Source organism: Pipistrellus kuhlii, unplaced genomic scaffold, assembly GCF_014108245.1.
Source record: "Pipistrellus kuhlii isolate mPipKuh1 unplaced genomic scaffold, mPipKuh1.p scaffold_m20_p_23, whole genome shotgun sequence".
Taxonomy (NCBI): domain Eukaryota; kingdom Metazoa; phylum Chordata; class Mammalia; order Chiroptera; family Vespertilionidae; genus Pipistrellus; species Pipistrellus kuhlii.
In genome coordinates this window covers 8,033,159-8,054,986 of record NW_023425522.1, presented here as the reverse complement: position 1 = coordinate 8,054,986, position 21,828 = coordinate 8,033,159, and the positions used below count along the sequence as shown (strand labels likewise).

The 21,828-nt window shown below is 51.4% G+C and overlaps 2 protein-coding genes across 10 annotated transcripts in view; one reads left to right on the top strand and one right to left on the bottom strand.

Moving 5' to 3' along the window:
- NDEL1 (nudE neurodevelopment protein 1 like 1) overlaps positions 1–6,831 on the top strand; it is a 36,708-nt gene extending 29,877 nt beyond the window's left edge. For 2 of the 6 annotated variants that reach the window (XM_036452215.2, XM_036452216.2), the window contains one exon: positions 5,661–6,831. In XM_036452215.2, the coding sequence (XP_036308108.1) occupies positions 5,661–5,754 (94 nt within the window). In that variant the 3' untranslated portion in view covers positions 5,755–6,831. Of the gene's footprint in view, positions 1–2,171; positions 2,207–3,211; positions 3,318–3,459; positions 3,516–5,660 lie in introns of those variants that run through there. The other 4 variants (XM_036452210.2, XM_045586534.1, XM_036452214.2 and 1 more) reach the window with 4 other exon arrangements.
- Positions 6,832–12,465: 5,634 nt separating this feature from the next.
- MYH10 (myosin heavy chain 10) overlaps positions 12,466–21,828 on the bottom strand; it is a 136,441-nt gene continuing 127,078 nt past the window's right edge. For all 4 annotated transcript variants that reach the window (XM_036452180.2, XM_036452182.2, XM_045586533.1 and 1 more), the window contains 6 exons: positions 20,046–20,134; positions 19,170–19,293; positions 18,888–19,096; positions 16,917–17,025; positions 15,076–15,248; positions 12,466–14,160 (listed from right to left, as the gene is read on the bottom strand). In XM_036452180.2, coding sequence (XP_036308073.1) covers positions 14,016–14,160; positions 15,076–15,248; positions 16,917–17,025; positions 18,888–19,096; positions 19,170–19,293; positions 20,046–20,134 — 849 coding nt within the window. In that variant the 3' untranslated portion in view covers positions 12,466–14,015. The remainder of the gene's footprint in view (positions 14,161–15,075; positions 15,249–16,916; positions 17,026–18,887; positions 19,097–19,169; positions 19,294–20,045; positions 20,135–21,828) is intronic.

The window sequence follows — 21,828 nt, the reverse complement described above, 5'->3', positions numbered from 1 at the left end:
AATATAGTTTAGGAGATACAAATTTTGTATGATGTGAAGATGGTTTTGGGGGAATTGAGAATTAAAAAAAAATTGTGTTAGGATTGAAGCCATGATACATCCTTTTTAAAATTTTTAAAATTGATTTCAGAGAGGAAGGGAGAGGGAGAGAGAGAGAGAGATAGAAACATCAGTGATGAGAGGGAATCATTGATTGGCTGCCTCCTGCATGCCTCTTCTCCTCCCCTTCCCCCAAATGGATTGAGCTTGCAACTGGGCATGTGTCCTTGATTGGAATGCAGTCCGACGCTGTATTCACGGAGCCAAACCAGCTCGGGGGTGATATAAAAGTTTCAACTGGTGCAGAAGCACACAAAATAAAATGTGTTTTTTGTTTTCACACTATTTTTACGTCCTTACAGTTATTTCTAGACATGTAAAATCATATTTTATGTATATTCTATAAGCTTTTAAAGACTTATGGAATTATACTTCAAATATTCTTCAACATGCCATCATGATTTATATTGCCAGTATCTTTTTATGTCAGTACATACTGCTCTACCTCAATTTAAAAAAATAAAACATTGCATGGTTATACTCTTTTATGTGTGTGCCTTAAGTTAGGGAACTAGTTAAATAGTTAAGACCTGTGGTTGGGGCTGCTGACCATGTTACCTAAGGTAGCTGTTGTTAGAACAGCAACTGAGGCAGCGCCATTCTGGGGCACCGTCTCGATTGTGAGTCGTAGAGGCTGCTCATTCTTGTCCTGTGAAAGTAACACAGATACACCTCTAGAAATTGTCACAATTTCTTAAAGGAGCTTGCATGTTCTGCTTTCCTGTGTAGAACAGTCATGACGAAGGAGGAATAACAGTGCAGGCTCACTGCTCCGGTCTTTGATGGAGACTGGCTTTCACTTGAGCCCGGAGGCAGAGCAGCCAGGCAGTGACTGCCAGACGGGAGCCCGTTCTTAGGCAGATGGGGGGTTCAGGAAGCCTGGAACCAGGAGTGGACCTTGGGCTCTGTATGGAGCTTCCCTCTGCCCTCTGAGAAGCATCTTAGATGCTGTGCAGGCTTCATTCCTGCACTGCCCCTGGAGATGTACTTCCTGGTAGAAAGCTGCAGATGAGATTTAGTTTTGGTTTAAATAGCACACATTTTAAACGATTGTTTCTATTAAGAATTCAATATGCTTTTGTGGGTTGGTCTTTCCTCAAGTGTTTAGTTTATATAATAAATAGATTGCTTATACACATTCAAACATTAACCTGTTGCTTGAGTTGCATTTCTTTTGTTGCCGTATCCCTATAACTCTTCGTGGGGTTTTGCTGCTTTACTTTGATTCTGGCTTCCTTCTGACCCACCTGGCTTTTTACCTCTGGCCTTCCTTCCTGCAGACGGATAAAAACCAGATGGTATTTACCAGCTGCGTGAGGATTAGGGGAAGTATCCTGATTCTCTCTCTGCTCCGTGATTAAATGGCAGGTTAGAGGAAGTGCCAGTTCTTACAGACTGCAGCTTGTAGCTCAGTGTGAGGAAGGCTCTTCTCCTTCTGTCTGCCTCTCGCTCCTGAGCAGTGTGTCTGGAGCACCGGCACGCCTAGGGTCCTGGAGGAGCATTGCTTGGGAGGTTAAGCACAGTCGTGTGTGTGTGTGTGTGTGTGTGTGTGTGTGCATGTATGTGAACATATGTATACACCCCGCCCTCTCATCTCTCAGAATCTTCAGGCGCAGTGAGGCCTTACTACATAAAACACTATATCTTCCTATTGCATTGACTTTACAGGACTTGAAAATATTCTGTAAGTTCTGGTTATTTGAGGGTTTCTTGGAATGAGGATTTTTATTTACTCTGTGTTCACCTCTGCAAGCTCCTAAAATACGGCTCACTGGATCTACTTCCCAGGTGTTGCTATGCTTCTTCCAACCACTAGGAGCCCTTGATATCACTCATCTGAAAAGATACAAATTCTTGTGTCAGTATAGTCATCTAAATTCTCTCAAAAATGTTCTCTTTTTCTTCATAGTGTTTATTTAGTTTCTCATTGTCACATACCTTAATTTTGTGAGCCAGTCAGACTTCTTTTGGGCTGGGCTATGTGTAGGTAGGTGGGCATACACTGATTTTAGGGCATGGTATGAAAATAGTATTTGCATCTTTGTTTAATGTTTTTTCCTTTTTTTTATTAGGCAAGAAAAAGTCATATTTCCTACGTTGTTCATGGGTAACTGCATTTGTTTGCTGTGCTATTTTTTATTCTTTTCAATCATGGTGTGTGGTGGGACACCCATTAACAAATTGGTTTCACTAACTGCATGGGGATGACTCTGCTTTAACCACCTTACAGCCCGTAGTGAGCCTTCAAGTTCCTGTCTGACTCGACTGTGCACCGTTATGGGCTCAGCTGTCCACACCAGACTGATAAATGGTAGTGGTGCTGGGGCAGCTGTGAATGGCAGGCCCTCGGTGTGTGCTCAGGGCTGTGGAGATGATGCAGGACTCTGGAGCGGGGGCCAAGGGTAACTGACAGGCCCTGGGGCCATATTTGAGTGTTTGTGTGGGACTGGCAGATCCTGTTCCCCAGTGTGTCTTGTTTTTTCAGAGCAGCACGAATGATTGCATAGCGTTGCTGGGGTTTGGGGGGGTGGAGACTCTCCCCTCTGCGCTCATTCTGTTTCCCAGAGCACATTGGCATGAGGTACGGAGAGGTGAGATCTGCCTTTCTCCTCAGTGTTCAGGGGGCACATTTCAGTGTGTAGAGCCTGGGACAAGGCCTCGAGCTGACGAGGAAGCCCGCCTGGAGGGCGGCGGCTGCTCCTGCGTGAGCGCGGCCCACCTCAGGCTTTTCTCTGCTGCCCTCAGGCGTCTCCATGGGCTGCTTGGACGGATGTAGTTCCATACTTCGTCACTGTTGTGTTCTATTCATTGTCGTCCTGACTAGCTTACTAAGGTGCCCTTTTCACTTCTGTTGCCATTTTACAACTCACCTTAGTTTTTTTCTCAGCTGGAGTCTCTATTTTTCAGAACCTTTAACTAGATTTTGGTGGTAAGGCCATGCAATTTCATAGCTTCTATAATCTTTTTCACATAGATGATTCCCAAGACCTGTGTCTCCACCCTGCCTGTTCTCCTTCCTTTCTTTGGTGTCCACTGGGACATTTCCTTTCCGCTCTGTTGCTGCTTCCTGAAACCAGATGTAAGTGTGGAGGTTTCTTTTCCCAAGGCACAGCTTTGCAGTTCCTGAAGGTGCCTCACCAGACACAATCCTACCTCCAGGGTCAGCTTCCCTCCCTCTGGTCTGCTGCCCACTTCCTGGCTCAGGAAAGAAGTGCTAGGTGAGGCCCTAGCAGCTTGTTATTCCCTCTTTATTCTGTCCAACTTGCAAATCAGAATTTCCATTCCCGTTCATACTGAGAACGACTTGCCTAGTTTCTTGTCCTTTTGTATTCTGATCGCACTGCTGATTTCTCCCATTAGAGCAGGCTTGGGTCGGGAGCGCCAAAGTGGTTGCTCACTGAGGGCTGCCAGGTCTCTGGCCAGGAGGATGCTGGGAAGGGAGAGGGGCCTGGGCATCTGGAGGCAGGTTATGAGCCCTGCTTCGCCATTGATGGCTCACAGGTGAATGGCTGGACCTTCTCCTGCTTTGGCTTTTTTGAGCAGTACAGCAGTGGGGGTGAACTTTATGTTCTTTAAAGATCCGCCTAATTTGAAAATGCCAAGTCTCAGTCCTAAGCTTGCACGTGGAGCCATCCTCTGGTCGCTGATTTGCACACCCTGTGGGACCCGCAGCTCCCTTTCTGCTGCGTTGGGGCTGTCTGTAGTCCAGCTGCAGCATGAGGTGCCCACCTCTCTAAAGCTGAGGTTTGGGAGGCCTGCCTGGTTCTTCTTGGGCTTCGAGGAGGAGCGGGCATTGGTGGCTCAGACTAGTCAGACAGATGACAGCTGGGCTTCTTATGTGAGGGCTACAGTGGCCCCCACCCCAGAGGAGGCACAGGCAGACAGTCTTGGGAGAGAAGAAGGGATGATTTCAAGTTTTCATATGTGACGAGGCTCAAATATCAGGCCTCTCCTAGCCCTAAACAGAACACAGGGTCCTGGGCATGAATCTCTGAAGTGGGAAAACGTACAGCAGGGAGAACTGACACGTAGGGCCTGTGGCTCTGTGTGGGTAGCTTGACTTCAAACTCGAAGTCTGGACTCAGGCTATTTCTTCAGGCATTCACTGTTCCTTCAGAGGAGCGAGGGGTCATTTGTCATCTCTTTGCATGCCTGTTTCCGAGCTTACTCTCACCTTTTCAGGTGAAGTGTAAGTATGTAGCACTTATTTCTGTGGGGAATGTGTGTGCATTTTTGTAAGAATGAGTCTAAACTCCCTAGACCCCTCTGATGAGTAGATGGGGAGGGGGGGGGGGCAGTGTTGGGCAGGTGTGCTGAGTGCGGCCTTTGGAAATTCGCTGTATTCCCCAGATTGCTAGTGGGACACTTTCCCAGGAAGCTTTCCAGGATGGAGAGGCTGAAGTGGCTTCCTGAGCGGTTCCAGGCCTGGCACTCACCCCTCACTGCTTCCCGCGCTGTGCTGCCACATGGGGGGCGGCGGCGGGGGGGGGGGGGGGGCGCTGAGCAGGCACTCCGCATCCCCGGGCTCAGTGCGCAGCCCTCCGTGCACATCCCGTGCTGGGCTGGCTGCTCACGAGTCTGCAGAGACCTCCCCAGCTGGCTTTACTTGCTTAACAATGTGAAAAAGTTACTTTTCCCCCTTCACTGAGATATTCATGTATACTGCAGGAGATTTGGAAAACAATAAAAAAGTATAAAGCAATAAATGAAATTTACCCATAACCCAGAGGGAAGAAAAGTAACTATTGTTAAATTTTCTTTCTGCAATATATATGACTTTATGTACATATATACGTGTGTGCGTGTGTGTATGTGAGTTTTTATGGATTTATGTATGTGTGAGTATCTCCACACATTCTAGAATTAGCTACACAGATAGTAATGCCTATCAGATAGAATATATACTACTTACACTTTTTCTTTTTTCTTCACATCATTGAACATATACAATTTGGTAACCTTTTTCTGTTCACCATTAATTACATTCTGAATATTTTTCCATGCTATTAAAGAACTGTAGAAATGGATTTTAAAAATATTTTTATTAATTTCAGAGAGGAAGGGATAGAGAGAGAGTGAAACATCAATGGTAAGAGAGAATCATTTATCAGTTGCCTCCTGCATGCACCACGCTGGGGATTAAACCCGCAACCTGGGCATGTGCCCGACCAGTATCAAACCGGGACCTCCTGGTTCATAGGTTGACACTCAACCTCTGAGTCATGCTGGTCGAGCGTGGGGAAATGGATTTTTAATGGTAGTATACTATTTTATTTAGTTGTACCATTTGGTAGACTTTTAGATCTGCTTATGGGGAAAAAACCAGGGTTGTGGCTGCAGTGGCTGCTGTGATGAAGCTGCCATAGTCTCATTACGGGGGACCGCTGAGTTCTCAGTCTAACCCACCCGTGCTGGCGGCAGCCACCTGCCCCAGGCTGGCGGCATTCGGCCGTGCACCGGGAGAGGTAGTTTAGAGAGCAAATGGATTTCTTGCTGTGTGTCAAGTGGTTTTAAATGACCGACTCTCTTTCTCTTCCCCTTCTCTGCTCCGTCACCCACAGGGCAGTAAACGGCTTTGACCCAGCTCCTCCTCCTCCTGGTCTGGGCTCCTCGCGCCCCTCGTCGGCACCAGGTATGCTGCCTCTCAGTGTGTGAGTGCCCAGCTTCCAAATGGGGGCTCCTGCCCTCCTCCGACAACCCAGGACACCCACGCCTCACCCTTTGGTGCCTGGGCCCAGCCCATGGCTGTCTGCCTCCCCAGGGCTGGCAGAGAGAGGGCAGGCTGCATGCAGTGGTGGCTGCCGGGCCCGCCCAGCCGCAGGACTGCGCGATATCAATACTGGCTATTTTCTCTTCTCGCCGTAGTGCCGTTGGTTTCACATGATTGCACTTTTGTGGGTCACAAAGTGATACATACATGTATTACTTGGTCACTGGATGCAGAAGTACCCATTCATCACACCTGCCTCATAGCCCCGCCCTGCTGTACTGCTAGGACTTAGTTTATTAGGACATTGCAAATCTTAGACATTCTCTCCCAAATCAGGTCAACGTGTGCCCTCCTGAGCTCCCGCCCAAGCACCTTTGTGCTCATGATCATGTGTTGTCCCCAGCTCCACCCCACACAGACAGTCAGGAAGGTCACCTACTTAGGGGACGTCCCAGGACCACTGAGTTCTGTCTCATTACTGCACCTTCTGATTTCACTTCGGCAGTGAGCATTCCATAGCCTGGCCTCCCCGAGCAGGAGCCCATGGGCCTGGGACAGACAGAGCTGGGCCTCTGCCGTCTTCTCCTCCGTGTGTCTCAGGCGAGAGGTGGAGGTGGTGGCAGCCTCCTTGCCAGCTTTCTGGTCCTTCGGTTAACGACAGCTTCACAGCTTTTTGTCTGTCTTCCGCGGCCTCCCCGGTGGTGGGAGGAGGACCCAGTGGCAGACTGGCCCCACGTGGTTGTCCCTGTGCATCCTTTGATTACTCTCATGCTGCATTTACTGTTTACATTTGTTTTTTTTGTACATAGGTTTGTAAACATTATTGCCCAAGATATTTGTATATAACTTGGGCTTTGTAGCTTTTATTTATTCAGAATTCATACGGCATGTTAATGACTTATGATGGTGTCCTACTCTGGGCAACTGTATAGAATCATCATGTGGTTAAAAAAAAAAGAGAAAGTACTTCCCCATCAAAATATCTTTTAATGTGGAAACAATAAATTTCACACAAAAAAGTACCAAGGTTGCTTTTATTGGGTTCCCGCCATCCAGTGAGAGAAGAGCTGGAGTTACAGGCCGGTTTCAGATGTCGCTTCTGTTCCCACCGGGGGCGTGTGGGTGGACAGCAGCTGGGAGTGGGCGAGGAGCCTGTGCGCAGCAGGTGTGCTGGGCCGGCCCCAGGCGGAGTCCCGGGCGCCTGCCATGGCCCAGCTCCTGCAGAGGGAGGCCTGGGCCGTGAGGGAGGCCGCTCGCTGGGTCACGGGAACCTCCGTGGGGCCAGGGCTGGTCGGCCTTCGCTGCCGGCGAGGATGGGTGTGGTGTCCTGGGGGCAGAGGCTGCACGGGTCTGGGCCTTTCTCCTTATCCTTCCGGGTGATGTTGGCAAGTGAGAGGAGGTGCCAGGTGTTTGAAGACAAAGGTGACGGGACTTAAGAAACGTACAGACACAGGAGTCGGTATGAATGTATCATGTTCTGAACGTTGCTTATAACAAAGAGCAAACTACAATGGTGTGTAGTTTTAAAACGAAGAAAGTGAAAAGTAAGTGAATCAAGTTCCTAAGGGAATACAAAACGTTAAGGAGGCTACATTAAAAAACTTCCTCCTGTCTGCTAGTATCCGGGCAGGAACATCTCCTGTTAGTTCCTGAGGTTTTGCTGTGAGCGCCCTCACCGCGGTGTTTGCGGGGGGCGGTGTGTGTGTGTGTGTGTGTGGTGCCCGCTGTGCTGGTGGAGCAGGCGGACAGGACACTTCAAGCCTCTTCCTGATGGCGGCAGCTCGCAGCTTCTCCCCCAGTCACTGGAGCGATTGGGTTCGATCAGAGGCCGGAATGTTTAGCCAGACCGTGGTTTGTGCAGGACCCAGATCTAACCCACAAGCAGAGCTGCTCTGGTGAGACAGGCCTGAGCTCTGCCGCCCTGAGGGCCATCCTCGCTCCCAGCGCTTTCCCGGTTCCTCTTAGCTGAGCTCCCTGGAACCATCCCCCCGGATGGCCCGCCAGCTCAGTCAGACGGTGGCGGGGAGGCCCTGGCTGCAGAGGCCAGTGTCATCCCCGACGTCATCTCTGCTTCGGGCCAGGAGGGCAGGGGCCAGGCCCGTGAGAGGACAGAGCGCTGCTGGCTTAGCCGGTCCTTTGGAGAGCAGCCCCCATAGCGTTTCCCTGCCCTCGGCATACGGCCCGCAGGAAAGCTGGTGACTCCCCTGGCCTCGTTTTCAGAGTTTGGATGATTTGGTTAAATGCTCAGCTGGAACATTTGCTGCTGGCACGAACGCCACCACATCCTGTCTGCCCTTCTAGCTAAAGGTTACCCAGCGGCCCCTGCCTCTGAGCAGGCTCTTCCTGGGGCCGCCGCATGCCTAGGTCTGCTGGCCCTCACTGAGGCTTAGGCGTGATTCCTGCCCTGAGCTGGATCCACGGCTGGCCTCCCTGCCTGGAGGGGTGACTCTTCAGGTGGTGAGTCCTCTTGCCTCCAGACACTGTCCTCACCACCTGGTCCCATCCCTCGCTCCTGAAATGCAGGAGTGAGTGCTCCACTTCCTTTCACCCCAGTGTGGGAGAAACTAGGCCCAACCAACGCAGCGGAGGTCCGGAAGCCAAAGCTGGCATCTGAGAATAGCTACAGGCCCCCTGAGAGGAGGAGGAGCCGGTTTACCTGTTCACAGAAGGGGCGGCCCGGAGTGTGAGGTGACCGGCCTGACCTCACAGCCAGCTCACAGCAAACCAGCTGGAAACGAGCTGTCTGCGGTGCTCCCCACTTTCCCAGGCTGTGGCCTCGCTGCCCTGACTGCCCTGTGGCTCAGGAGACGGCTGCTTGGCGATGTGTGGGGCAGGCACAGCCTTCGAAGCAGGAGGGATGTGACTCGCCTCCCTCCTCTTCGTCCTGTCTCGTTGAGTATTGACTGTGCTGCTCTCAGTAGCTGTTGCAAAAGTGCCGCTGGCATCTCTGAGAGCCGCGGTGGGAATGGCAGCTCGGGGGCAGGGGAGGGGCCCTGGGTGGAGCCTCAGCTTCAGAGCATCTTGCTGAAGCCGCCTCTGTCCCGCTGGCCAGCCCGTCCGGCTGCAGGGACCGAGCCCAGAGAGGGGACGGGCCCAGTCAGTTTCCTCTGTCTGCCTGGATTAGAAGATGCTAGAGGAGCTTTCCCCCCTCCAACATTTACCTCAAGGATTTTTCTCTCTATTTTTGCCCCAAAGATTGAAACAAATTGAGAAGTGCTAGCTTGGCCTTCAAAATTTAGATGTTTCGTGTTTCATTCTGAAAAATGGGAGCAGGGAGGAGGCATCTTTGTAAGTCTTCCTGTGACTGAAAGCATCTTATCTGAAAATGGTCCTATGGCTATTAAAAATAGGACTATGGGAACACAGTAGCCTTTTTTTTTTAAATGTTAAGGGAAAACAATAACCTGGAGTAAAAGTTTAACAGACTCGCTTGGTAAGATGGCACATGTGAAGAGGCGGATGTGAGGAGAGAGCAGAGCGAATAGGCTGGTTTTGGGGAGCAGGTGGGTCTGTGCCGGGTGGAGAATGTGTGCAGTTATGTGAGTTGCCTGTCATCTCTGAAGCCTGCACCAAGCGAAACGTGATGCAAACTGAACAGGAAGTTCGCTTGTTGACTGTTGGGGAGTTTGTATCAGGTGTCGAGTTTGCTGCCTCTTAAAACGCGGAGGCCCTGCCTGGTTGTGGTTGCTGGTGGAGGCCTGGCTTGGATAACAGTCAGGTGAGTGTCGTCCAAGTGAGCTAGGTGCAGCCTGTCAGAACATGATGGAACTGGGAAAGCCTGCTTTTTTTCTGGTTTGAAAAAGGTGATTGTTTTAACTAGGAAAAAATCCCAGCGAATCCCCGTCATTAGACTTTAGGGAATACACCTCTACATTTTTGGTGTCACTATTTTCTGTAAGTCTTGAATCTTACGTAAGCTATAAAAGCTCCTTCCACGTTAGGGATAACGTCTCAAGGTAGAAGGAACAAGGAGAGTCAGTGTCAGTGTGGCAGTGGAGTGTCTGGTGGGGAATGGCAGGATTCCGGAGAGCCTTCGGGAAGCTGCGTGTGCACATGAGCTAGCGCACAGGAACGGAAACCCCCGACCGGAAACTGACACACTGAATGGACATTCTAATTACAGCTCTCAAAGTCAGAAGTGAAATTAAAAAGATGCAAACAGTTTGCTAATTGAGGTTCCTAGTTTTTTTGGTAAAGTTGCCCAAATTCATTTTAAAAAAATTGAATGAGATTGATTTTCTTTCATTACCTAATTGGCTGGAAGACCTGTGCGAAGTTCTGAGACTTGAGCAAGTAGCTCAAAGCTGCTGGCTGCTGGCTGCTGGCTGACCGGTGGGGGCGTTTTAAAACAGATCCCCTCAGGCTCCACCCCAGCGCCAGGGGAGAAGCACATTAGTTCACAGAATCTCACCCCAGCAGTTACACGGCTCCTTGTTTTGTGAGCCATTAAGAAAAATGTGCCACTAGAACTGTGCACATGCTTACCATTTTGACTTTTTATACTTATTGAGAGTCCTTTTAGATTTTAGACAGATTGTCATCATGTCACACTTAATTCATATACAGAAAGGAAAATGTGAGACATTGCTAAAACTCCACATTGTGACCTCTTTTGACCGATTTGTCCTTGCTGTTTTCCAAGCAGTATGGCCCTCTGGGTCAAGGTGAGCGTTGTGATGCAGTGTTTCTGAAAAGATGTTCTGTTGAAGGGTCCAGCATTTTCTTCAAGGCTGCCAGTACCCATTCTGCAGGATTTGGTGCTTGGGGTTTCCTGACCTTCCTCTGACCGCATCACAGCTGCCACCTACTGGTGAGAACGCGGATGTGGAGGAGGCGGTGCTCTGCTTGGATGCTGGTCAGACGTGAGTTTAATGGACGCCACTGCACATCTTGAGTGAGGCTTCATGACATCAGTCAGTGGGGATGAAGCCCATTATTGGGGCTACTCTGAAAAAACGAATAGACCTGTGTTGCGATGGTCAAACATGAAATTCTAGTCTTGGGAACAGTTGGAGGACATGGTCACAGTTCTGTGTGTGTGGTACACAGGTACTGGGATTATAGTTAACATTATCTGTGAAAACCGGCATCATGCCCACTACCCTTATTGATAGCTTCGCGTTAAATTTCTGACAACTGTGTGACACACGTCACAGGATTTGCTAGGCTCCCAAGTGATATGAAGCTCCACTCGGAAGTGGGCTGCCCCATCTGTCCTGACAGCTGGCACAGGGCACAGCGTTGTAGCAGGCGCTCAGAATTTGGTCCAGACGTGACTTCCCAATGACTAGATTGTGGATGGGGACTCCCTTTGTGTCTCAGTCACTGGCTTCCCTCTCAGACCTGCCTGGAACTTTCTAGATCCCAGCCTATGGCCTGATCTGGCGTGGGTTGCCTAAGGGGGCGAGGATGGGACAGGAAGTGGTGGTTGACAACTTGGAGCTCCCTCCTCCCGCATTGGTGTCAGGAGGCAGGGCCATGGTCAGTCCTGCCCGGAGCCACAGGGAGCGCTGCCTGCGAGGACAAGTCCTAGCTGGTCCTCAGGCTCACACTGATCTTAGCGGAGGTGTCCAGGGGTGGGGATAGTGGTGACAGGAAGGAAGGGTGATGTCAGTTATACCCTCAAGGCAGTCCGACTAGGAATACAGGTGTGCTGTTTCTATCGACGTAGTTTAAAATCATTCCCTGGAGTTGGATGCATTCAAAAAGGAAGCCTAGGATGTGGCAAGGGCAGGCAGCATGCTAGCTGAAGAGCTGCATGTTAAACGCCACCTCAGCTCAACCAGAGGACAGTCTTTCCCAGGTTTTGTCTGATTGGTTCCTCGGGACAAACCCCTCCTCGGTGGCAGCTGGCCAGCAGCTTGTCTTTGACACCGAGCTCAGCTCCAGGAGCTGTCCTCCCTGTCGTCAGTGCCCGGCACAGGCTTTATGGACCACCTTTCCGAGGCCCCGGAGCGGTGGCTTGTTTAGTAAGGAAGGCTCCTTCTGGTGTCTCTGGAGTCGGTCCGTGGAGATTGAGTTTCTCCTGAGAGCCGAGCGAGGAGCGGGAACAGTGACCACACGTTAGCCAGCCAGAGGCGAAGCATTCCTTTGGAGGAAAACCGGCCTCTGAGCTCCACAAGCACCGGGAGTAAAATACCCGCACGTGGTGTTTTGTGGAAGAGCCATACTCAAGGGGCCAAAGAGCCACATGTGGCTCGTGAGCCGCGGTTTGCCGACCACTGCTTGTGGTCCCACTAGTTGGGACCCACTAGTGAGGCTGCCCTTGGGTCTTATCACCGAGCCCCCCCCCCCCCCCCCATTTCAATGTGAATACTGCTTGAAATTGCAGTCTGAACCTTCTTGGGTCTCTTAAAATACCCAGCCCAGCAAACAGCTCCATCAGCCGATGACCGAAGCCCTCCCAGCTTCCTCCTCAGCCCTTTCCTATTAGCGGGCGTGTTGCCAGTCAGGGGCCCTTTCCTCCCCAATGCTACACACACAGAGGCCACGGGCAGGTGCGACTTGTAGCTGAGACTGCCCGAGAACTAGCCCGTCACCTGACTCCAGGAGCCCAGCGCCCTCAGGAAAAGCCTTTTAAGTCTGTGGGACTCACAGCTGCCAATCAGATCACAGATGGGAGACCGAGAACAGAAGGTAAGAAAACAGATTCCACATTCACATGATTATTCTAATTTATTGAGGTCTGTTTATTCTTAATGGGTGCTTTTTCCTCCAAGTAAATAGAGCAGGCGTAAATATCTATAATGAATAAATTTATTGTCTTACAAAAATCATTGTCTAGAAATATGGGAATACAAGAAAAGATATTTGCAGTCAGGTGTCTGGTGGTCAACAGCCAGTACAGTTCATAAAGGGGTCAAATCAAAGGTTCCAAACCCACATGACAAGTTCTTCCTAACAGATGTTAAAGCTTTTAACCCAAAAGGTTTGTGTTTTCAAGCACATTGCAGAGGATCAGGGATTTGTACTTAACACTGATTCGTTGTCACTGAATGTTTGTAATACCACTTTGACTAGAGAGGTACATGATATGAAGCAGTCAAAACTTAATACATTAAATTGTTACAGAGGCAAATAATATAGTTAACATTGTCTTAGTACTGTAGTGTCTAAGGCACTTTCTGTAATGTCAGTTTGCTTACCTATCAACCAAAAACAGAATGTTAAATGTTCACTGTAACACTGTCCAAAGGGGGGAAGGGAAAATGGCGAGGGATTCACATCCACTGGCATGTCAACATTCAGGCAGATGGCATCTGTTCGTGAGGCTTGGGAACCTCATCCCACTTGGAACAAGTCTTGGACACAAAACCGATATTCCCATTTTGGGCTCAAAGCAGCGGCTGAGTTTGCAAGGTCAGCACAAGGGCTTGGCTGCCAGGGGAGGGCCTCCCGCCGAGTCCTGCTGAGGAGCCCCCCGCTCGTTCCTGAAGCGAGGCGCGCACTGGCAGAGCCAGGGGTCAGGAGACCATCCGGGCGTCACGTGATTGCTGCCGCTGGGGCTTCAGCTGCGTCGCGGCTACTGTCCTCCTCTGCACAGACCAGCCCTGGCCGAGGACAGCTCACACGAAGAGACGAGGGGACACCACCAACTCGAGCGAGACGGGCGTGGCCATCCCCGATGAACGCTGCTTCCCCCAACCCCCCCACCCCCAAAGCTCCTTTCACAGTTTGCTCGCTGAAGTAGTGTTGATCGTTATTTGAAGGAAATGAGATACAAGTGCAGTTTAGGTTCCACAATGTCCTAGGAGGAGTGATGTGGCTGAGGAGTCGGGGCCACATGAACACAGCTAAGGTACCTGTCTGTCTGACAGAGAGCATGCAGAGTGACCGAGCAACAACCACGGGGCTGCCCCAATACCCAGCCACTGGCAACAGGGTCTGGAGTTTGTTTGAAAAAGGGTTCTCTTCTTAACATGGGTTATAAAAATGGTCTCTTGATGGATATATGGAAAATAGATGCAATGATGAGACAATCTGTTTAATATGTGCATGTTTTGTGTATGTATATATATAAAAAGGGGAGCAGTTGTACCTAAATCTGAAGCAGGATACAGTATGTGTAGGCTGGAAAGCCTTAAGACACAGTTGATCTTGCAGGAAGGAGTCCGTGGCTCGCCAGCTTCATCGCAGGAGGCCCGAGGCCGGCTGTGCGGGGGGCGTCCTCGTGTCCCGCTGTGTTCCTCCACTGGCTCCCTGTGACCTACTCCGACGGGGGCGGCTGCGTCTCGTTGACATCACTGGTCTTACTTTCGGTGTCATCGTCTGACAGCTCCAGGGAAGCCCCTTCGATGTGCAGCTGGCGCCGGCCAGTCCGGCTCGAAGAGAAGCTGATTGGGCCGCCTCGCCTGGTGAGGTTAGGAAGGAGACACGTGGGTAAACACGTTAAGAACATGCGGCAGGCAAACTTCCACCCTTTCCTCTGACACACCACCAGGGGGTGTGAGTGGCACGACCAGGACAGGCTCTGGGCCTTTCACCTCTCGTCACCACGGCGACTGCCACGCTGGCCAGCACACAGCGTGCGCTGAGCAGGAGGTCCTCAGTGTACCTGACCCAGTGTGGCTGGCTGTGCAGGAGCAGTCAGGCAGTAGGCGGCTTAAGGCAAAGCTCTGCTTGCTAACCAAGGGCCAGATTTTCCATAAAGGGCACATAACGGGAGGGAGGGAGGGGCAGAGAGACAGAGAGAAACACGAACCTGCGACCCTGTGGTGCTTGAGCCAACATTCTAACCATGAGCAATGCCCCCCAGGGCAGACAGTAAATATTTCACTTGGGCTTAGGTCTTTGCTGCATGTTCTCGTTTGTTTATTTTTACAACACTTTATAAATGTAAAAGCCATTCCTGGCTCACTGCTGGACAAAAGCAGGCAATAAGTGTGGCCAAGGGCCGGCCTGTCGGCCTCTGTGCGAGCCTGCTCCTCTGGGGGGAGGGTCAGCGCTCATGCTCCGGCCTCTGGTGGGGATGGGCTCCTGCCCCGTTTTTCCCTCGAGGTGAGGGTGGGCCTTTCCTCACCTGGATGCTGGGACGGAGGGATACGGCCACAACCAGCTTTGTGTGTCTACGGCCCACCAGTAAATGGGGGGGTGGCCTCCTCCTCAAGGACTGCTGACGGCGAGAAATCCCGAGTGTGTAAACTTAAGAGCAAGAACGAGGAACTCTACACGAATCTAAGTAAACCAGAAAAATCAAGCCCCACGCCTGGAAATCAGCTGTTTTCAGAAGCTGTGGGCACAGACTCCAGGAGCCCTCGGGCGCTCACCTCAGCCGGTTCTTCAGGGTGCTGACCTCGCGGCTCAGCCCCTCGTTGGCCTCGGTGGCATCATCCAGTTCCCGCTGGAGCTTACGCCGAGATGCATTGGCACGGGTAGCTTCTTCCTCCGCTTCCTCCAGCTGCCGCTTCAGCTGCTTCATCCTGGCGTTGGCCTTCTCCATCTCGGGGAAGTTACACGAATCAAGTCAAACCAAACTGGTGAGTCCAAAGACAGTCCCGCCGCGTCCTGAGCCGCGTGTGAGCGCCTGCCACACCATGAGTGCGTGCTTACGAGAGGGGCCGGCCGCAGGCCGCCTGACCTGCCCGTCAGCAAAGCCAGTCTCTGCCGAGCAGACTCTGCTGAAGGGACTTTTTCTCCCTGAGTTAACGGAAAAAGTTTAGTGTCTTCACCTAAGATACAAGCCTATGGGAGGGTAGATACTTGACCTATGGGAGAGCCAGCAATGTGAGTCTTCAACCCCAGGCGGCGGTGCATTCATGTTTATGCCTCCTTTCAACATGCGTGTTTCAAGTTCAAAGCCTGGCATGGAAGACCAGACATGGGCACACTCGTGCAGGCGCAGCTCACACCCACCCAGAACTGCCCCAGGCTTTATGCTGAGGGCGGGGAAGAAGGGAAGCTCGGTGCCTGATGAGCAGGGGAAGGGAAGGAAAGGGAAGGGGTGTTGGGGCCAGAGGCAGTGGAATCATTTCCGTCCACCTCAGCTACCTGGGCTGTCTATGCAGACCTGGCCGCAGCCTTACTAAATAGATCCTCAAAAAAAAAAAAAGATGCCTGGATGCAGACAAGGAAAAGCATTCGGTCCTGCAGTACATTCCCTTTCTCTCTGCTCTCCGTCCTGCATCCTCCTCCCTCTGACACACAGTGAGCGCCAGCACTGCCGGAAGCACTCCAGGCTCCTGAGACGCTGGAGAGGGAGGCTGACGGCGGAGGAAGCACTGCACTCAGCGTGCGTCTCGAGGCGGAAATGGGCCTCCCGCTTCCCAGCCCTCAGTGCTCTCCCCGCCCTCCTCTGGGTTTCTGGTGCCGGGGGCCCTGAGAGGTGGGGACTGAGTCTGTTACCGGTGTGTCCCCAGCACCCAGGAGTGCCTGGCAGGAACAGCACGTGTGTGTAAACATATCAGAACTTGAGTTTTATATAGCATTTTTTTAAAATGTATTTTTACTGATTTCAGAGAGGAGGGGAGAGGAAGAGAGAAACATCAATGATGTTTCTGCACAGTTCCTACTGGGGCTGGAGCCTGCAACCTGGGCATGTGTCCTTGACTGCCAACACGATCCACTGAGCCAAACTGGCCTGGGCAGCGTTTTCTTTTAAAAAAATTTTTCTTTTATTTGTGAGGGAGAGAGAAACATTGACTTATTGTTCCACTAACTTAAGGACTCATCAGTTGATTTTTGTATATGCTCTGATAGAGGGATCGAACCTGCAACCTTGGTGTATCAGGACGATGCGCTAACCAACTGAGCTACCCAGCTGGAGCCTCAAAGAGCATTTTCTTTTTAAAAAAAAATATATATATATTTTTACTGATTTTTAACAGAGAGAAAGAGAGAGATAGAGAGCTAGAAACGTCGATGAGAGAGAAACATCAACCAGCTGCCTCTTGCGTACCCCCTCCTGGGGATGTGCCCGCAACCAATGTACATGCCCCTGACTGGAATCAAACTTGGGACCTTTCAGTCCGCAGACCGATGCTCTATCCACTGAGCCAAACCGGCTTCGGCTCAAAGCGCATTTTCTTAGTTTAGCCGTCAGACAGACGGTAACACAGCTCATTTGCATCCTCTCCCGGTAAAGCATTTCATCCCGGCCGCCTCCCCTTACCTGCTCTTTATACTGATCTGCATGTCGACGCTCATCTTCCACCTGCATGAAGATTTCTTTCAGTTTCTTCTCCGTACGTCGCACCAGTTTGTTGGCTGCTGCTCGTTCCCTGAGATGATCAACCGTTAATTAGCCTTTGTAATTTTTTTAAAAAGATATATTTTATTGATTTTTTACAAAGAGGAAGAGAGAGGGATAGAGAGCTAGAAACATCGACCAGCTGCCTCTTGCACACCCCCTACCGGGGATGTGCCCGCAACCAATGTACTTTCCCTTGACCGGAATTGAACCCTGGACCTTTCAACCCGCAGACCGATGCTCTACCGCTGAGCCAAAACCGGTTTCGGCAGCCTTTGTAATTCTTGACATAATTCCCATGGGGAAAATCATTTTTTAAATCCTTTTTGTCTGGAAGATGACAAATGTTGGAGTGTATTCCAGGGCCTCTCTGATGAGAATAAATTATGATAATAAGGCCCAGAAATTTTTTCCTCTGGTCACGAGTGGTCTTAGTCATGTATTCTAATGCTGATAGGTAGAAAAAGCGTATTCCTTCACATGCAGATATTAATTTAGGGATCTCCTAAAGATCAAATGTTACATGCAAGCTGCCTGTCAGTAATACTGAGTGCAGACTTTTTGAAGACAAAAACCTTGGTTGGTTATTCTAATCACCTAACTTCTTAGCCTGGAGACCAGAACAAAGACCCATTATGATGCTCGGGGCTATGGCAGCTAACACGGGGGAAGGGACCGCCCACACTCCCTCTTTAGTTAGAAGTCAAATCACCAGTTTCTAGACAGGATAATTCCGATGGGGAATTATCGTATCAGTGTACACAGGCCCATGTTGTTCCTTAGGAAGGAGAGAGGACTTATTGGGTGAATCCATTGACAGCAGCGTATGGGAGCTCAGGGATGCAGCATGTCCAGCAGTAAAGGCGTTTGGGAAATAAATGTTGGCCGACTCTGTGTATGTTTCTCCTATTAAAGCGCGTATGGATTTGAATAAGGCTACGTGTCAGTTCTTCTGAATCATGTCTGGTCTTCTGAATCCTGAATTTTAGACCTTTTGACCTTTCCCCCCAACAAACAGAAAAAGTCCATTTGCTCCTGGACAAATGTCATACAAAAATGGACGGTGATGGGGTTAGAGGAAAGGATGAGGCCAGTTAATTTAATTACAGCTGACAGCTAACTCTGAACCATCACCGGGCTCAGTGGCGTGGAAGCGGGTGCTGGGCTGGGAAGGGCATCGGGCGTTGCGCTTAAACACAGGCCCTGCATCTCTGGGCTCCAAGCTCCCCAACAAGAGGGTGGGTTTGAAGGCCTAAGAGCTTTGTAAATGGCTGCCCAAAGCTACACGGGCAATCGTCATCAATTTCAGAATGGTTTACTACAACAGAATAGAAACTGTCAAGCAGTTCCTTCTATGGGTGGAGAAAAGCTTTTATTTTTGTCAAAATGCATTTCTGCCAACAAATCATAAAAACCTTATGTGATGCCACCAACTTGGGAAATCAGAAGTTATAACTATGGCACCTAGAAGTGCTGGGCACAGTCTGACCAGCTGAATCCTGGCAGAGTTGATAGGCAAGCCCAGCCTTCCTGGAGGCTCACACCTTTTCTCCCCCCCCACCCCCCCATGACATGTGCCCTGTCACCTCCCTCTAGGCCAGTGGTCAGCAAACTCATTAGACAACAGAGCCAAATATCAACAATACAACAATTGAAATTTCTTTTGAAAGCCAAATTTTTTAAACTTAAACTTCTAATGCCACTTCTTCAAAATAGACTCGCTCAGGCCATGGAATTTTGTGGAAGAGCCAGACTCAAGGGGCCAAAGAGCAGCATGTGGCTCGAGAGCTGCAGTTTGCTGACCACTGCCCTAGGGCAAGTCCTGGCTGCAGGCTGAACCTGGGCCTGGCCTGTGGAGATGAAGTTTTGGTTTATTGCATCAAAACCTCTTACTTGGCCTCCTGCTCCAGCTGCTCCTCCAGCTGCCCGATCTTGGCTTCCAGGGCCGAGATGGTGGCCTTAAACTTGGACTTGACAGCTCCCTCCAGCTCCTGCAGCTTGGCCTTCAGCTCCTTGTTCTGCCGCTCCAGCTGCTGGCGCGCATTGTCGCTCTTCTGGGCAGCACTGCGCTCGGCCGCCAGCTCTGCATTCAGCGTGTCCACCTGCGAGGAGAGACGGTTTAGTCACGTGCGGGTGGGCAGCCTGGCCCCCCGGTGACCGCTGCCGCGGAGCCACCTGGAGCGTGGTCTTGCGGAAGCGGTCGTTGAGCAGCTCCATGTTGCTCTGCTCCTCCTCCAGCTCCTCCTCCAGCTGTGCAATCCGCGCCTCCAGGCGCCGCTTCTCGTCCAGCAGAGCAGACCTGTGGGCAGGAGGCGGACAGCTCGACACCAGCCCCATGCAGCCTGGGCACTCAGGCTCCCCCCACTGGCTGCTGCAAGCACACCACTCGGCTTTCCTCGTCCCTAATCTGTCAGGTCCCACTGATCACACTTCCACACGCCACTCCTCCGTCCTCGAGCCTGCCCCTCCAGGCCCCCTCCCTCTCACTTGGACCACGAGAGCCTTCCAGCGGCCTCCCTGCTGCCCCTCCATCTGTTCTCCACGGCCAGCAGCCAGCAGCTTCAAAGGGCAAAGAGATCCTGGCACTTCTTTAAACTCTACTGGCTGCCCAGTGCATTGAGATAAATGCTAACTCCTCATGGCATGCTAGAAAGTGGCCGTGATGAACCTGCAGATGGTAATTAAATAGAGAAAGCAACACCCTTGTTGGAAAAAAAGGTCTTTAAATGAGAAGTCATTCAGAAAAAGTCAAAAGACTCTACTTGCCAAACCTAATGAATTTGAGTGAAGACTGCATCGCAAAGCCGTGCAGTCTGCAGAAATCAGGGTCGTTCTGAATGGACCTCCTCCTCACGGTGGGCATGACTGCCCGGTGGGGCCTGCCTGGTGGGCAGCCGCTGTAGCCGAGGAAGCCCGGGGGCTCAGCATCTTGTGCTCGCCTTTCCAGAGTTTGAACAGACGAGCAAACCAACTATGACCCCTGTATGCCGGCCCCGCCACCCTTCTCGGTGCAGCAGCCCGAGCCTGCCCTCCCCCGCTGCAGACACTCACTTGCCAGAGGCGCTGTTGGCGATCTCATCTGCCAGCTCGTCTCTCTCCTGCTCAGCATGTCGGCGGGCTCGCTCGGATGAGGCAAGTTCCTAAAGGAAGTCAGGCAGGATTTAAGCTCTGGCTATTCAAGTTGCATGAAATGTGAAATCTGATGAAGCCTGCAGGCCGCAGCCACCTTGCTCAGGCACTCTGTACCTCAAGCTGCCATGGGACCTGAGGAATAAGCTGGCGGGTTTGCTGAGGGGATGTCTGGGTGCAGGTCAGCCAGGCTGGGCTGTGTCACCATTCGGGCACAAAGGTGCCCACGGAGGGAAGGCCTGGTCTCTGTAAGGGTGTGGCTGCCCCAGTGTCAGAGACGGCTATATTCCTGCCTCCTGAGAAAGCTGTTTTTTTTTTTGTTTGTTTTTTTTAAAAATATATTTTATTGATTTTTTACAGGGAGGGAGAGAGAGGGTAGGGAGTTAGAAACATCGATGAGTGAGAATCATCGTTCAGCTGCCTCTTGCACACCCCCTACTGGGGATATGCCTGCAACCAAGGCAAATGCCCCCGACCGGAATCGAACCCGGGACCTTTCAGTCCGCAGGCCAACGCTCGATCCACTGAACCAAATCGGTTTCGGCAAGCTGATGTTTCTTCTTCTTCTTCTTTTTTTTTTTAAAAAAAAATATATATTTTATTGATTTTTCACAGTGAGGAAGGTAAAGAGATAGAAAGCTAGAAACATCGATGAGAGAGATACATCGATAAGCTGCCTCCTACACACCTCCTACTGGGGATGTGCCCGCAACCAACGTACATGCCTTGACTGGAATCGAACCTGGGACATTTCAGTCCACAGACCTATGCTCTATCCACTGAGCCAAACTGGTTTCGGCAAGCTGGTATTTCTTAATCATAAACTGAGTGCGAGCTTTATGCAGACCCGGAACTATGCCAGCTCATGGTCTGGAAGTGTCTGCTGCATAGACAAGCAGTACGGTTTGGAGGTCAAGTACACTAACCAGACAGACCAGAAAATACGGTCCTCTTGCAGCACGGCGAGGAGCACAGGCCCCTGGGAAGGGTGGGGTGTGACCTCAGCTCAGCGCGGCCTCCTCGTAGGAGATGGCAGCCTGGCCCTCAGGCTCCTGCGGCTCTGCAGGGCCCGGAGAATGGGCAGGGTGAGGGGTCTCCCACAGGCAGGTGCCTGTGCATTTCCCACCCACCTGGGTAAAGATCAAGATCATATCCTCAGAATCAGACGCACAGCGCCCTTACTTTAGGGAGGAACCGAGGCCGTGGATGAAGGGCCTGCCCAAAGCCTCAATGCTGGCCAACAGCAGACACTCAGTCCTTCCCCTCCCGTCCGAGCCGCCTCCCACCAGCTGCCCCTCCACATGGTGCTGTTTGGAAGAGCACATCTCGGTGCCTGGGGAGCGGGGCTGCATGGAGCTCCTCTGTGCTCTGCACGGGCACCTGCGCTGAGCTTAGAGCATAGGACGCGGGCCCCGAAGGCCCGGCTCCCACACAGAACTAGCACGTGGGGTGGGGCGGGAATCCAGGCTGTGACAGCAGCAGGTGGGACTCAGGGCCGGACCCGAAGGTCTCTGTGGAACACACTAGAAGCGCAGCTCTGGCATCTGCGGTCCAGTTCCCTGGGCCCAGCAGGGGCTCCTCCTGGTGAGCTACAGACGGGAGGGGCCGGGAGCAAGGGGAGGACCCAAGGGCCTGTGACTTAATGAACAAAGGTGGCTGAGGAAGGAAAAGCAGAAACAGGAGGAGGACAGGCTAGCCTTCCAGG